The sequence below is a fragment of the Plutella xylostella genome, chromosome 23 (genome assembly GCF_932276165.1).
Source record: "Plutella xylostella chromosome 23, ilPluXylo3.1, whole genome shotgun sequence".
In the NCBI taxonomy this organism is placed as follows: domain Eukaryota; kingdom Metazoa; phylum Arthropoda; class Insecta; order Lepidoptera; family Plutellidae; genus Plutella; species Plutella xylostella.
Genome location: NC_064003.1, coordinates 5,080,760 through 5,097,776, shown reverse-complemented (window position 1 = coordinate 5,097,776; position 17,017 = coordinate 5,080,760). Strand labels below are relative to the sequence as shown.

General features: G+C 39.2%; 1 protein-coding gene across 1 annotated transcript in view; it reads right to left on the bottom strand.

The window, feature by feature from the left end:
- Positions 1–7,503: 7,503 nt before the first annotated feature.
- LOC105386436 (protein couch potato) overlaps positions 7,504–17,017 on the bottom strand; it is a 150,552-nt gene continuing 141,038 nt past the window's right edge. Inside the window, exons 3-10 of the mRNA XM_038113268.2 lie at positions 16,496–16,573; positions 15,852–15,905; positions 15,308–15,370; positions 14,078–14,222; positions 13,495–13,619; positions 12,862–13,052; positions 11,872–12,082; positions 7,504–11,535 (exon numbers count right to left, since the gene is read on the bottom strand). Of these exons, the coding sequence (XP_037969196.1) occupies positions 11,500–11,535; positions 11,872–12,082; positions 12,862–13,052; positions 13,495–13,619; positions 14,078–14,222; positions 15,308–15,370; positions 15,852–15,905; positions 16,496–16,573 (903 nt within the window). The 3' untranslated portion in view covers positions 7,504–11,499. The remainder of the gene's footprint in view (positions 11,536–11,871; positions 12,083–12,861; positions 13,053–13,494; positions 13,620–14,077; positions 14,223–15,307; positions 15,371–15,851; positions 15,906–16,495; positions 16,574–17,017) is intronic.

Sequence of the window (17,017 nt, the reverse complement as noted above, 5' to 3'; positions counted from 1 at the left end):
GCCATAAATGCACTAACTTCTATGAGAACCACACGTGCCGATAATTATTTTTGACACTGCATGATAGTTGGACGAAATTAAATGTATGAAGCAAAAGTTGATCACATGATCAACCTTTTGACACGCACATTACGTACAATTGGGTAATCTAGTGTAAAAAATAAGGCAGTTTTCTACCTTTCCTAGCTCTATGGCGCAGTGCGGAAGTACCGAAAAATAAAAGTCGCCATCATCGCCACATGCGGATCGAAATTAGCAAGAACTCACTGTATCGGAAATAAAGCTCATTTGCATTGGAAATTTAGTCGTGGGTGGCAAGAAATACGGTCTGTATTTGTGCTCGATTTATAATTTGTAATTAAGAAGGGAGTTTTGTATCGACATTCTACGGCCTATTTATTGTATTATGATTAATACATAATTGGTACTATAAATAGGTATACACATACCTAAATACAAAGTTTATAGCAAAATCAAGAATGCTCGAATGATCCATGGTTACGTTTGCAACCTATAAGTATTGCGACGTATAACTAGATTTAAAAGAAGGACATGCAGAGCTAGATTAGATAAACTAATAGTCCTAATCCTCATATGGTTATGTATTTAAGTAGGACTATTTTATACTCAAATAAGGAATTCCAATGCCTCCACTCCATGAGTTGAGACCGCAGTCAAACAGTTTGCAAATGGAACAAAAAAGCAAAGAAATAAGAGAGGAAGCAGAATAGAGTTGGTCCGATATTGAATAGGTGCGCTGTTATTTTTAACGAAAGCTCCAGTGTCAATAAATTGTTAGAGCAGAGCGCCGACCTAGCTTTTTTTGCTGTAAATGAAAATAACGTTGTTTACTTGAATAATATTGTTTATTCCTGTTTGGTTTGGTTTAGCTTAATTTAATTGCGAATAAGTAATTTATTTATAAAACTAGCTTTAGCGGTTGAAAATCAGTGTGGTAATGGAAATGTTTCATTTATATAATTTTAATGAATGCTAGTAGGTACCTATGTAATATAATAATTTATAATTGGACACTGACCAATGGCCATTGAGATTTGCTGTGTTCTCTCAAAAATAAAGTAGGTATATCCCTCTGTAATAAGATCCAAGCACGCCTCGCTAGATCAAGCATCGTCTGTGCCCCGACTCACAAGCAACATCCCGCTACAAGTTACAGCAATGCATGCATGTTATAAACTTGCCAATTTAGCGTGCAACAGAGGCCGCGTTGCGCGCCGAACGTGACGTCACGCGCCTTGTTACGCGGCTGGAGCGCGAGATGGGGAATACACTCACAGCGCTAGCTACTGCGGACAAATAGCACGGCCCGGTGCTATAAAGCATGCTTTTTCCGATGCTAGAAAGCATGCTTGGAGTAAGTTAGTGGGTACGTAAGTAAAATTGGTTGTTTTTGTTTTTTGTAATGAGCATGCTCGACTAGCTTGTAACGCGAGTGTGGGCGCGCAACGTCTGCTACTTGGTATTCGCGTGCGCGCGGCGCCACATTTCACCGCGGCGCCGGCTGCACCGACGATCCTTTAACTTTGTTATTGCATACCCTCTTTTTCTTCCCACAGAAAACATTCCTCGGTTATGCTGCAGAATTTTAAAATGTTTTAATCCCGTTAAGGTATTCCTGTTCTGGCTGTACATTGCTGCGTTCGCTCGGAATTAATGCAAACAAAGTATTAAATGATGTCTGCTACAGACTGCATCTTCCGTTTGTTTCTTTTATCTGTCTTTAGTGAAGCTTTATTAGCCTTGTGTGTGTAAGTGGTCTGCTTCGCTCAGATCATTTGCAGTGATTGTAAGCAGCCCTGAAAATAAGCATTACAGAACATTGTTAGTGTACGAATAACTAATGTCCGTTGTGCTGTCTTAACTAATGTATTTGCGCAGCGAAGTTCCACAAACATTGCTAATGTCCCCCTCCTACCGTCTTGACGTGGGGGGTAATTGGCTATCTCAGTGTGGCGACGTCTTAACGACATGCAAAATGGAGACTCCTTTTGAAATCCTCGCGTTTGATGTACTCGTAACTGTACTTGCGATGATTTACACCTCATTATTGCGAATGAGCAGAACTATTTATTTATACAATGTAATCCGGGTTAACAGGTTGCGCGGGCTATTTCCATGGTGCGATGCGTTTCGGCTAAATTTATAACATAATATTTAGTTATTTCAGTCCAAGTGGCCTTTGTATAAATATAAACTATGGTTCTGATTAAGACATCTTGCACAGTAAACGTTTACAGTGACTACATGATAGGAAGTATTCTCAAAAATATTGAGTTTACACTCCGTCATGTTTTTCAACCCGTAAGATAAACAATGCAAGGTTTGTCCACTGGCTTATGTTTGGTTTTGTCATATTTATTTAAGGGATGTTTCAATTTCCTGTATAAAATAGGACGAGTACCTTCTATTTCATTACTACTCGTAGGGGCCTCTCCACGTGACGTAATAATGTGACTAACAAAAAATACTTAGATTAACAATATACGGACAAGATGATGTGCCACATACAAAAACAAAGCAAAAGACTAACCGCATTTTGTACACTGTCAAACCGATTTAAGTTCAATTAATGACGTCACAAAACTTCTAAAGGTACATACATACACATACATATGCACTCACGACTGTTATCTCCGAAGGGGTAGTCAGAGGTGGCTCACAAGCAAGCCACCCACTTTTCGCAGCACATTTGTTTTTCTTGTTTGTGTTGTAGGTTGCGAACCATATCGCCGTTTTGGGATACCTAAGTACAATGCACTTAGGATACACATCTAGAATCTAGATGTGCAGGTTTCCTCACGATGTTTTCCATCATCGTAAGAGTACGTGGTATTATATAGTACTTAAACTCCTTAATGGAAAACACCATTGAATGAATTCATTGGTACAGGCCAGGATTTGAACCCACGCCATCCCATCCATTACGCCACCACCGCTCAGAAGTGGTAGAAGGGGGCCGTTATTTGTCGTGACTTTTCTTTTGGACTGACCCTCCATCTTGCTCGCATATTGTTAATCTAAGAAAAAATACAACCCTCCTCCTAACGCAGTCGCGCCAAACAACCTCTCGCATCCTTTTACAAGATAGAGGCGACGTAGCGATAAAAAATTCAACAAGCGTTTTTCAGTTCCATTTTTCGACATCCGCCTGACCTTTTTTACGATATGTTGACTATTAAAGCGGCGGCGGGAGGTTTTTTTTCATAAGCAGTGGGCCATGAATGTGGATTGACGATGTTGCGGGTTTTAGAAAAACTCCACTTCTTTTTTGGCGATATCTCTTATTTAGTCCTAAACTCTAGCGCGGGAATATCCATAGTGTAAAGCTTTCTTTCTATATATAATATGTACGGCCATAGGATGGTTAGTTCTCGATTTTGCCGTAAGTAAGCGGTGGCAGGGACTCTATATATGCACAATTAAACCTTGTCAAACTCGTATTTAAAAATAATTCAATAAGTAAGGACAATTAATTATTTATTTTCATTCATAATGCAACCTACCCCAACCCACTAACCCACGTGTAAATGTTTGGAAGATCCGTTGAGCACGTTTCACACACAAGTAACATGAGAAAGGTATGCGGAGTTTCTAGCTAAACTTCTAATGTGAAGCTAGTTTAATTTCCTCCTAGGATCTGGGTGCTTTATCAAAATACTAAACAGTACAAAACTTCATACTTACTTAATGGGTATTTAATGTCTATCGCATTATACACGTGATTTCATTTTATAAATAATGGTATTGGTTGTTTCGCATTGACCACCATAAAAATTGTTTTATTAATTTAAGAATTCACAAACAAAAATTGCCTGCATTACATTTAACTTTCAGCCAATCGAGGGAATGCATCAATATGTTATGAGAATATTTATTATAATATGTTGCATAGCGTCAATATGTTGTTATGAATTTATAAGAAGCCTCTTGATCCAAAATCGCCGTTATCTAAAGTGAATTTCCGCTTCACAAAGTTTAAATTTAATGTCCACTAAAGAGTAAGCCCAGATCTGGGAACTAATATACAGGGTTATTGGTAAGTAGACCGGATCCTTTCATGAGGTGATAGAGGAAGACATTTCCAGTCGATTGAACCCAATAATGCATTATCCTAAACTTAACCATTTCTAAGATATTTAATATTTAAGGTTTTTTTAATTTTTTGCCAAAATTTTATGCTTAAAACCGAAAATAAAAAAAACTAGTCACATTTCAATAATTTTTTTGGTAGTTTTGCATAAGGTACACCTTAACAAACTAATTAAAATAATCAAATGTGCATTATTCGACTTAAATTAGACATAATACCTAAAAATAGTTAAACATTTTGAAAAAATATTCAAAACGCAAAAACAAATAAATTAAATTAAAAAAGATTTTCATATAACATTTTTTTGTGCACTTCAGCTTAAAAACATGGTAAACTAATAAGCTTTCAAACAAGATGATTCAATACCAAATCGATTAAGGTATCACCAAGATATGGCCAAAACAACCAGAGAAAGCGGAGAAAACTGAGCAAGGTTTCCATACAAAAGTTAACAGGACTGAAAACAATCACACTTTTTACCTTTAAATTGGGCTAATTTTGTTAGTTTTCCTGTTGAATTTTGTCCGTCTGTGCTGGTTGTTTTGGCCATATCTTGGTGATACCTTAATCGATTTGGTTTTGAATTATGTTGTTTGAAAGCTTATTAGTTGACCATATTTTTAAGCTGAAGTGCACAAAAAAATGTCATATGAAAATCTTTTTTAATTTAATTTATTTGTTTTTGCGTTTTGAATATTTTTTCAAAATGTTTAACTATTTTGAGGTATTATGTCTAATTTAAGTCGAATAGTGCACATTTGATTATTTTAATTAGTTTATTAAGGTGTTACTTATGCAAAACAACCAAAAAAATTATTGAAACGTGGCTAGTTTTTTTTATTTTCGGTTTTAAGCATAAAATTTTGGATTTTTTTTAAAAAAACCTTAAATATTAAATATCTCAAAAATGGTTAAGTTTAGGATAATGCATTATTGGGTTCAATCGACTGGAAATGCCTTCCCCTATCATCTCCTGAAAGGATCCGGTCTACTTACCAATAACCCTGTATAACAACTTACTTCGAATACCACACGTGCTGGTTCAATACAGACTTTTAAGTTTTAATACTTACATATTTGTTATTGTTTACCCTACTTTGACATCGGATTGTAAGTTTCACATACAGGGTGTCCCATTAGTCAATTTCATGCCGGTAATTTGCGAAATGTGCGTAAAAACAAAAGGCTAGTTGTAAATTTATTTACAAGATTATACAATAAAATTTATTTAGAAAAATTGTTTGATAAATAAATAAGATATAACTAGATAAATATGATAGGTATTGCTCACGTAGGTAAGACGAAGTTCCAGGATTCGGCGGGGGCTTTCCTCGAAGATCCACAGGAATTTTGATGTTCACTCATAAAATTCACTGTCTCTGTTTATAATATATTAGGAACACAAATATATTATTATAATGCGTAATGGAAGCTGGTGATTTTGAACCGATATTTTCCAAAATCACAATTAATCCGATAATAACGACCGCTCCGAATTACAAGCGGAGCAACACGACGAAGACTGAAGACGACTGGCAAAGTAAAATTAACCTTCCGGATAAAAAAGAGTAGATTGATTCCATTCTACCCACATACAAAATATAAAAAATGTAGAGTAGGTGAGTTAATTTAATTACAGTAAAAAATGTATTCTCAAATAAGCTTAACGGCATTATGAAACAGGAGCGGGTATAATTCCTCTAATTCCGGAAAGTTGATATTGTTGCTCCACTTCTCTGATTATACGATATAATGTGATACTCCAGGATATCCCTTTGATGTGCAGTAGTTCAGGGAAACATCTGCTAACATCGCATGTCGTATATATACACTCAACTGAGGAGGATGGACCACATTAAGTACCTATTAGTTATGCCTTTTAATACAGGGAATTATTGTTTGACTAAGGCTTAAGTGATTTTGAAAATACTTACCAAGTACCTATTTACTTACAATACTTACGATCTCTTAGACCCTCCGTTGAACTCACAGAAGTAGAAGTCATGAGTCATCTCATCACCATCATCAGACCTCCATCGCCCACTGTTCAGTACGGTTCATCATCGTCATCATCAGCCTCCCTTTTTCGAGCGAGCTTTATTTCGGCCTAAAAGGTTTTCCAGTGCTGTCAGTACCTACTTATGCCAAATAACAAACATTCATCCATCCATATCTTTATTCCAATAAAACAAATTCAGGTTTACAGTGTTACTATAGGCTTCATTATATTTAATGTTTAACATTCAAATTGCAGTCCACCAACCCGCACTAGGCCAGCGTGGTGGACTAGGCCCAAACCCCTTCCTCCATTGGAAGGAGACCCGTGCCCCAGCAGTGGGGACGTGATGGGTCGTGATGTGATGATGTGATTTAAATTGGTTATTCCTTTATTATTAGTAAAATTTTCAATAACACAAGCTTAACTCATAGACTGTCCAGTTCATATCTGTCATATCCATTGATAGCGTAGGTACCTAATAATAACAATTGTATTTTTATCGTTACAACTTTGTAGATTTTCGTTAAATACTTACATAGGTACCTACTCATATAGTATATATATAAATATGAGTAACATGAAACGATTCGATCACATTTAAAACGAATCACAAAGTGGTCCCAGCGAGCTGTCAAACGCAGGTCAGATGGGTTAGGGGGGTCACTCCATATGACAAAAACTAAGTTTCGCAGCGCTGCTGCGCCTATCTCGTTGTGTGAAAGGTATCGATTGGTATCGATTCGTCAGATCTCGTTCGTTTGTTTTTCGTCAGTATAGAGTAACCATCCAGAGCCGCCATTGATCCTCTACAAGCTCATACTCATACCTACACGATACCTACGTCCTGTCTGCCACTGCCGATGCCGACTGAGTATTATTATCTGTCGCCAGTTACTGGGTATTGCGAAAGCTCAATATGCATTTACAAAAAGACAAATTAGGAAATTATTAAATGTTTTCGCGTTTTTAGTTTGTCTGCACTAATTTGTATTATTTATAATATACTACATGTACTTAATCCCGGCTAGTCAGTATTAGACACAGCTTATTAGCATATTTTTTTACTAAGTAGCAGGTAGATTTTATTAGCGTTTTTTAATCTGCTAGCAAGACTATACTTAATAATATTTTATGCCTAGGATCACGAAATGTATCGCAGACTCATTTTGACGAATGAAAAAAGCGACTTATAGTCTGAACTTCATAAAAAAGGTTGAATTGTACATCAATCACTTCGTTCGTTCGTTCGTGATATGGTGACAAACAAACTGCAGGTAGGTGCAGTTTGTTTCATAGCTGTTTATCAATTGTAGACTAGCGGCTGTCCGGCGTTTTCTCAGCGATGAAGTTTGAAGTTCAAGGGACAAATTATTCTAGGAATAAAAAACATCGGTTGAGGATGAGCTCAAATTTATTTGAATTAACAATGACGTCTCCAATGCCACAATACTCCATGAAGTAAGAAAAGAAAATTAATGAACATCTATAAAAGTTATAATAATGATAATTAAGCTAAATTTATAACTATTTTTACAATGTCATTATGTTTTTTTTCTTATACCACAATAACACTTTATTTGACCTAAAAGCATTTAAATGATTCAAGTCACACAAATCTAACAATTAATTACTAACTATATAGTTTGTATAGTTTATTTTGCTCGATATACAAATAAGTTCTCAGTAACTCTCTAACTTGTTGCCACCGATTGAAATCATGGTCACTAATACTGAACTTGAAGCAAATTATTACATGGGTTTTGGTAAATAAGCATTATAAACTAATCTGTTTAAAAAGAACAATAATGTAACATAGTCTACTGCGGTAGAACGTAAACAATACTCGTATGACATAACGCTGCCTCTACTTCAACTGTATATTTATTATGAAAACAAATCAAGACTAAATTATTACGAAATAGCATTTAGTATTAGATACTCCGAACGAATAATTGATTCTTTTAAATTCTATTTAATATGTATCTCTTAGCTTAGATTTAACTAAATTTTAAGGGGCACAGAATTGATATGTTCCGATGAACGGTGTTTGTATGTTACCGCTTCCTTAAACCTAACTTGCAAGGCGTCGCTCTACCCCTACTCTACCCTATCACACGCGGGCATTGTCACGCTCTGCTCGTCACTTCTCTATCCAAACACCAATCTACTCGATATAATAGTAAACCTTAGGAAAATATTACTCTTTCAGCGATACACAGATACGAAGATAGTCAAGGTCAACATTAATTTTGTAAACACACAAAAACGTATCAAAGCCGTTTATCAAAGACAAAGGTTTGTAAGCAAAGTAATGTAGAAAACGTTTTAAGCGGTAAAGTACGAAAGAACACGTTTATTTTAGCGTGACAAATAGCCGATTGCAATACAGTAAATAGTAGACAAGAATACAGAATAAACGTCTCTATGAAACCGCTCGTTATTACTAAATTACACATTAATATTACACGATGATATGTATCGAGTAGTCCCGCATAAGGTGACGGCTAGATGTGTCCGTAGCCACTGGACGTTTCTTACTCGCTACCTACGGTTCTTGGACGGAATCATGGCGGCGCCGGCGTCCCGCGCGCTACACGCTAGTCAGCCATCTTGTTCGAAGCCGCAATCTTGAAATAACAACAGAACAAAATGGCCGACGAAACTATTCGAAATGAGATTTAGCACGATTGATCACTCCATTTAAGATAAAGACTTGTCTTGTGGCTGGTTAAAAGCTTAAACGAGAGTTATCAAATCATCAAAACAATCAACAGAAAAGGAAATAAAACTTTTCGTTGTATTTAGTCAGTTTCAACGTCGCGAGACGCCGGCTGCCGGAGGTTTGGGAGATCACTACATTACACAATACTTACATACGAATTAGCATAATATATAGAAATAAATAAGTAAACACACTGACTTAGCTTAATTATGAAAATCGACACATTGTTATTACGAATATTATAAGTCCGAATCTAGGATTTTCTCAGAATTGATATAAGGTCAATTTATATTTTGTTTTGTACAACTGATCGTCGAACGGCTTGCTTTAAATGTTTCCGTCATATAAAACAGTACAAGTGTGCCTACAAAATACAAATTTGGTACGGTCTGAGGTTATTATTATAAATTATTTTTAAATATCCTTTATTCTTTGGTCTATACGCCACGACGCTCGGTACATTATGATGGTTATAATCACTATAAACAATGTATAAAATTTTGCTAAGTCAAAAATTGACAATTTTATTTATTTATATTGACTAAGAGATTTTCATAAGAATTCACATGCGGAGTGTGAGGCCGCCCGCACCGGTCGCCGCCGCCGTGACGTCATAGCGACGAAACGCTAGAGAACGCGCGGTCTGCCGCGGTTCCGACGCGGCTGAACGCAGAACCGGTGCGTTTCCGCGGATGCTCTCCTCCCGTGTCAACAAACAGGTTAACCCAAAATATTCAAAATCTTATCTTAGTAGCCTAAGCAGGGTTTTTTTTTTGTTTTTTCTCTTTTTACATGATTATATAACTGCAGAATACGACACTAGATACCTATTTAACATTAAGATTTCATTTTTGGTTTATTGCTAAGTCGTACTGATCTGTACTTTATAACGTCACCGCGTTTTCCTCAAGATATTTTGTAGGTAACTAAGTATTCTGTATATGCGATAGTCCACTAGCTAAAAATAAAAAATATATTAATATTTCATTTTGTTACATTCTAAAACGTCAGTAGATTTTAACTACATTGTTTCATTATTATGTATGAATAACTTTCATTAAATAGTAATGTAACTATGCTGTTCCACTACAATAAATACCCTTATCTACATTTAATGGTATTTAACTAACGATTACACAATAAAAGTAACTACTAGATTTAAAATTAGATTATTACCAAAAAGCTCGTCGAAGCATGCAGATAATAGAATAATTGTTTCTCTATCAGCGTCGGCGCACTCGCCTGTTACTTACAATAATTATTAATTATAATTAATGATTATATTTACTCTCATAAGGCCAAGGCTAAATTCTCGCAACAAATCGTCCCCGACCGGCCGCGCACCGCTCATTCTCTGGCCTGCGCTGTGAATAGCCGGCTCTTTCATGAAGTTAGTACGCGCGGGGGCGGCTAACATCCTAGCTCATCCCTCTGATAACGAACTGTTCGAACTTTCAGAACAAAGCCCACTTACAATCATGAAAATAACAAAACAATTTGGAGTATACTTATTTGAAAGGTGAAATTTTATCAAGGCACATGGAATGGATTTTGATGGATATAAAATTAGAGAACTTATAGAGTGTGGTAGCTGTCGTTCTGAATTAGTCGTACGTTCGTACGAGTCGGATCTAGTGATGGGACGTGTGTTGGTAGCGAGTGTGCGATGTGCGCGGTCCAGGCCGGGTCCGTATTGCACTCCGGCGGCACCGAGGGTCCCCCCCGCGCCCCGCGGCCGCCCCCTCCCTCGCCTGCGGGGCGCCTCCACCGCGTCACCCCGCGACAGTCACAGTGCCTCATCTCATACCCACAATTATTGCAATTACTCCATTAAATATAGAATAGAAAGGATCGTAAGACCAACGCTAGAGTGCCAGCGCTTTAACGAGTGATGAACAATATAAAATTACTAAGAAAGTATTAGGTAAATATAATTTGAAATAGTCATGAAAATTTATTAAAATACGCTAACATTATCGAGGCTAAAACATAAAGGTATCGTAATCATTAAATACAACTTCATTTAAAACCATTCAACTTGAAATATTATTAACAAAACGTAATCGTTCTATGAAGGGCACCTTTGGTTTTTAGCTTATTCCAATGAGAAGTATCCTAAAATGATTAATTTCTGTTACAAACTATGCTCATAACAAATCCTCTCCATTGTATACATCGGTCACGTACAAATGATTATTACAAAAGCATAGAATAAGTTAGTTGTAAATAAATCTTATAGTACAAAAAATATAGAGTTTAAACAAATAAAGGACTTCACAAGATAGTCAAGAAACTTTTCAATTTTAAATAATAATATTAATAATATTGTCATTATGAACGGTAAACATAATCTGGAATGTTAATAAAAACCTAAATTAAATTTGGTTTCAACGATAAAACCACCACACCACAAGTTGCGCTGTCAAATTATAAAAAACTTTGTCTAGAGGAGACGAGAGCTTTTGCTATAATTAATGACAAAATTACCGGATCGTTGTTTGATAGTTGGTGTTGATTTGAATCTTGATCCACTAGCCGTAAGGACAGTCGGTATAGCAGCAGCTGTTGCTGGCTCCATACCAGGGTTGTGTGACGATGCGGTGTTGGAGATCAAGATGCGGCGTCCCTCAGTGCGCTGGTTGTCAGGTCCCGAGACTCACGAACGAGCTAATGTTGTTCGCCCTCTTCTCCGCCTTTGGCTCCCTGGCGACATAAACAACGGCCTGTGAGCGGGGTGCCTTCGCAACAGACTTATTGAAGCAATCACTCAACGCAAACACAATAGAACTTTGTAAGGCACATCTTTAGTAACTAAACAAACAAAACTGAGGAGCTAAGGTGCGAGGTGCAGTAAAATATTAGTAACAAACCAAAACAGAATGTTCCCTTGTATCATTTTCTAGCTCGATTATTTAATTTAATTTAAGAATATGATGCAAAAGCACAAGGTTGACAAAACACAGACGAACGCATCAATTTAAATCTACCACACATCTGTGTTGTGTCAACGTTCGGTCGGAAATAAAATCGCGTGCATACTTCGTGCGCGAGAATCCAGCCGTTGTGCGCCATCTTGTGCCGGGCGTATTCGAGATGGATGGCGCCCTCCGAGCTGAGGAGCAGGGCGCCCTGCAGGCGCGACAGCGCAGCGCCCGCGTCCGTGGCGCTGGCGAAGTCTACGAAGGCGACGGGAGCCGCCGAGCCGCCCGCGCCGCCCGCCAGCAGCCGCAGCCGCGAGAACCCGGGGCAGCTGCCACCCACCACATTACACTCTGCCCGACCCCGTACCTCCACGCGCATGTGTCAGTGTGTCGCCTAACCTCCCTACCACGATCATTTGTTGAATTCTTTCCCCTCTAAACCAGATAATCCACATCCATAAAGACGTAGAGTCGGGCGAATCGCAATCGATTTTATGATAATGTGATTCTGATGGAAATTCTATTTGATGTTTCTCTAATCGCTCCTGAAGTGGGCAAGTAAATTTCCGTTAAAGATTAAGAGGAAATAAAAAGAGTGCAGCGTTTGTCGGGCTCAGAGACATTTACCTAATCTGGTTACTAAAATGAGTGCTTTGTTGGTTTAAACGATAAATTGTACTGTTGTTGTGCTTTTACTGAACTAAGTATGTGATAGACATAATGTCGTGTAGTACAAGTGATATTGAGTTCATGCTCGAGTGGTACGGGTGCAGGCTGGTAGATCTCACACAAACAATTTACAGCAAACACATTCAGAACACAGAAATGAAGTAGGTCACGTCATGAAATTGTTTGTGAGAGATGAAACAAAAAACACAAATAATAAATTGATTAAAACAAAAGTTAACAATACACATAGACCACATTTCCGTGACGTACGGTGCGACATGCACAGCAAATTAAGTCGTATCATAATTTTTGCATAAGTATCTTCTGTCTCATTAGACCTAACAAAATAATTCCTTTTGATTCCAATTTAACACGTATAACTTTATTCATGTGGACCATGCATTTATTTCTCATCTACTTCAATACAATCAGTACCAACCTGCTGAATATCTCCTTGAGTTCGTGCTCAGAGACGAACTGGCCGAGATTGGCGACGAAGAGGGTGGAGCAGGGGGGCGCGGGGTGCGCGGCGTGCGAGGGGTGGCCGGGGTGCGCGGGGGGCGGGCCGGCGGCCCCGGGCGAGCCCAGCGCCGGCGCCGGCAGGACGCACGCTCCTAGCGTCAGGGGGGTCTGTGGACACAAACACGTAGGAAATTCAAGACTTTGTAGAGATCTTTGAAGGTTTGTATGTCCGGAAAGAAAGTATTTCACCGCATTTTCTAGCAAAGACATGACTGCAGACTACAGTTTCTTGGAGTCTCCTGATTTATCACTTTGTCATTACGTCATAATGACCCTTGGTAATCTTTAGCATACTTTTTTTTTCCTCAACCTCTAGTGTCCCACTGCTGGGCAAAGGTCTCTCCTAGAACTTTCCACTTATCCCTTTCTTGGGCCTGCTCACATTAGCATACTTATGTTTTAACAAAAGCAGCATAGAATACCAGTATCCAGATCCAGGCATAGCCCATATGGGTATGTCAACTTATGGAAGTTAAGGATATTATAAACATCATTGATAACTTACGTGGTGGTGCCTATCGGCGGCAGCTAGTCAAAGATAAGAACGCACGGGAGCCATCTGTGGGTGGATGGCGGGGTGCACCAGCCCGTGCGACAGCGTCGGCAGCTCGCCCCCGTACGCCAGCGGGTGGTGCCACAACTCCCCTCCTCCGGGGAAGAATGGCGACGCTAAGTCTGCAGAACAAACTCCTTTAACACAACACCCTTAAACAATCAGCTGTCATGTCTCGTGTAGCCAAACTCGTCATGTATTTACAGTGCAACATGTTCCAATGAGAGCATTAATCATGAAAACATGTACGAAGTCAATTGTGAAAGAAAACCCGACAGAGTATATAGCTTCGCGGAGCTAGGCTTAGCGTGTTTAGTGTAAGCGATCAGAGATACTTGACCGCGGCGTTTGCTCGACTGTTAGAGGGTGTAGGTTTGTATACCACGGTAAGGGATAACGGATAAATCGTCTTGCTTCAGCGATCAGGACAGTAGTCTAAAAGCCATGGACTTTAGAAGCAGACTATTTTAGAAGTAAGCTTTGTTGTCGGTGGTTTACTTCGCTGTAGCAGGACGATGGCATTGACAGTGTAGGGTTGAGGGTCGAGCAAGCGCCGGTCGTGTGCGTCGGCGGTACTTACGTCCAGTGAGAGGGTGCATCAATGCGGGGTGTGCGGCTGGCGCGGCCGTGGCAACTGCCGGCTTGGGCTTGCTGACCTTCGTGTTGCTTTTAGCGAACTCCAGCCGAATCGTTTGCGGCATGTCGGGGTCGAACCGGACACCCTGCTGTGAACAGCCGCGAGCGGTGCGGCGCTCCGATATAATGCCCAGTTTACACTTGCCCAGCTATGAAACGCGCCCCACCCAGCAGTCCAGTCACACTTGGCATTTTTAAGCTCCAATGTTTTGGCATGTTTGAAGTTTGAGATAATTTAATTTTAGATGACTGGCTTGCAGGGTGGATTGCAGTTACATACTGAACTAGCAAAGCATAAATTGGGAGGAGTCAGTTTTAGTCAAGTGAGCCCAGAGGCCCTGCCACTGGCCACTAGGTAGAGGCTGTGACCCGCGTTATTGGTGGTATTGGGTCAGAATACTGCATTGTAAACATCAACTTTTGTATCAAACAGATTAAGTGTGACATTCATGTGTGGGACTTGGGAGTACAAAAACACGGGTTAGGCTTTCGGGTTTCGATTCTGATTTGGAATTTAGTTAGCCTCAGGGGAGTCCGCGCCTCGCCTGCTAGGTGACGGAACACAGTGCTCGGGGAGTGACATGAAACCTGTCAAACCGTGAACATGCAGCGGGCCCGGGCCGCGCGGTATCGTCACACGTCTCGGGTTGCTGTTGCGACTCAATGACCCCGATGTGGTCCGTTCGTATGTGCATGGGCTTAGCATAACTTACGATGCGGTTACTTGAGTCAGGAAAATGTTATTCCTAGTCTACAATGAGAATATTAAACTATATAGTGCGCATCGGCTGTGTCGTGGCATGTGGTGAGAAGAAGGTTTAGTAACACCGTGCTCTTGACAATATGTTTGTTGTATTTACAATAGCGTTGTTATGTCATGTATCTCAGTCTGTTCCGGAGATGTTGTAGTGGGTAGTTGTTATGAGTCAGTATCAATACTTTTGAAGCAATTATTTAATTAACATGAGTGTGTTTATTTTGTTACTGAGTGTTATGAATGTTTTTTTAACGGAATAGCGCACTGCTCTTTACATTAATTGTATAAATAAAATAATTTCAGCGTCGATTCCAATCCTAGCTGAATGTTCCAATTGGTTACTGAGTGGTTATAAAATGAGGTCAGTCTGTAACAACATCAGGGGGGGGGGGTAGTATTAAATGTGTAGGTACCAACCTGAAGGTCCTGCTTGGCGGCTTCCGCGCCGGCGCGAGTGTGGAACGTCACGAACCCCACCGGCTGTAATGTAGTTTACAAAACGTTACATCAAACGGTGCCTTCCGAAACTATACGTGTTGGTAACCGATAAATGGAATATCCCGACGGAGATGGTTTCATATCATCACGTTTCGGGCCAATCGTATTAGTAATTTGAACTATAGATTTGTGTTCCCCATATTATATAATACAAAATCGCTCAACATTATATACCTAATACAAAATTGCTATTTATTAATAAAATAACTACTATTTTAAAATATCAGAAAACCTACTCAAGATTTAAGAATTTAAAGGTTAAGGCCATCTCCTAGGTCGCGACCAAATAATAATATAAGATTGTCCCGGTTCTGGAACATGCGATACTCGGTCTTAAAAGAATTTCATTTTGAGAGGGAATTTGATCGATACGATACTTCAGAAGTCGTAAAAGCAAGACTAAGCCGAAGAATCTTGAAAATTTTCGAGGCTTTTATTTAAAATTCATCATTTCGAAACTTACCGATGCTGTTTTGCCATTCTTGCTGGTCACTTTCAGTAGTGATCCCTCGTAGCCCTGCGGAGACGAAACGGTGTCATTAAATTCTATTGCAACCGTTATTGCACCATAAAAGTAATAAAAACGACCTCTAAATGGCTGTTGTATTTCAAATTGCCTCGGAAGGTATCACCGTGTCACAATAGAAAATTCATCCAAACAGTTGAAAGTTTTGTTCCCAAAAATGGTTCCGATTGGTGCCAGGCGCGCTGTCTTCACGCGATACTCGCAGGTACCTTTATGTCTGTGGTGCCGGCGGTACCAGCATCGAGTGTAAACCCTTATCGGTCGGCAGAATCGATTCAATCCGAATATTATGAACCGGGGCATGACATTCGATATTTACGACGGAGCACGTAATCCGAGCTCGGATCTTTCTGAATCGCGTGACAGAGACTAGTCTGCTACCGTTCTATTTTCCTTTGCAGCTAATGTTTGGACGTTTCCTTTAATGGATTGCTTTGGCTGAATGTGAGGTGTACATTTCTGGTTCGAGTTTTGAAATCATTCTGTTGCAGGGACAGTTATTCAGATGGAAGGATATTGATAAATTGGGACCGCAAGCAACATTCCTAGAATTACTGTAGGTAATAAGTTGAAAAACTCACCTCATATGCTCGGAACAACAGGTATAGTTCTCGAGGCTTGGCGTCCATGGGCAGGCCGCTCACAAAAAGAGTCCGCACCTGAAAAAGAACAACAATATATATATTAGTTAAACATAACACAGTTGTGACGCTGGATAATGTTTTATTTTAAACGTAAAACGTACGTGTACGTCTTTATAAAGTATTTTAACGAAAATAATCATCCTAATGATAAAATTAGTTTAGAAAGTTGGAAACATATTTTTTAGCAAGGCAAATAAGAACTATGACGACACTTCTAGCAAGCTGAAACAATAGGGAACTAACATCTTTCCCTAATGCCAGTTCTTTTATTTCTTTCAGGATCTTTAGAGGTGCAGCGCATTAATTCTGTGGGTCCATTGAATGAAATAAAACAGACGGTTTATGTAATGGTGAGATTTGGCAAGCGAGGGAAATGGAGATTTATGGCTGGCAATACCGGCCGCCATTTTATTTATGAGTCTGCATTTATTTTGCGGTCACTAATTTACTTGTGACTTC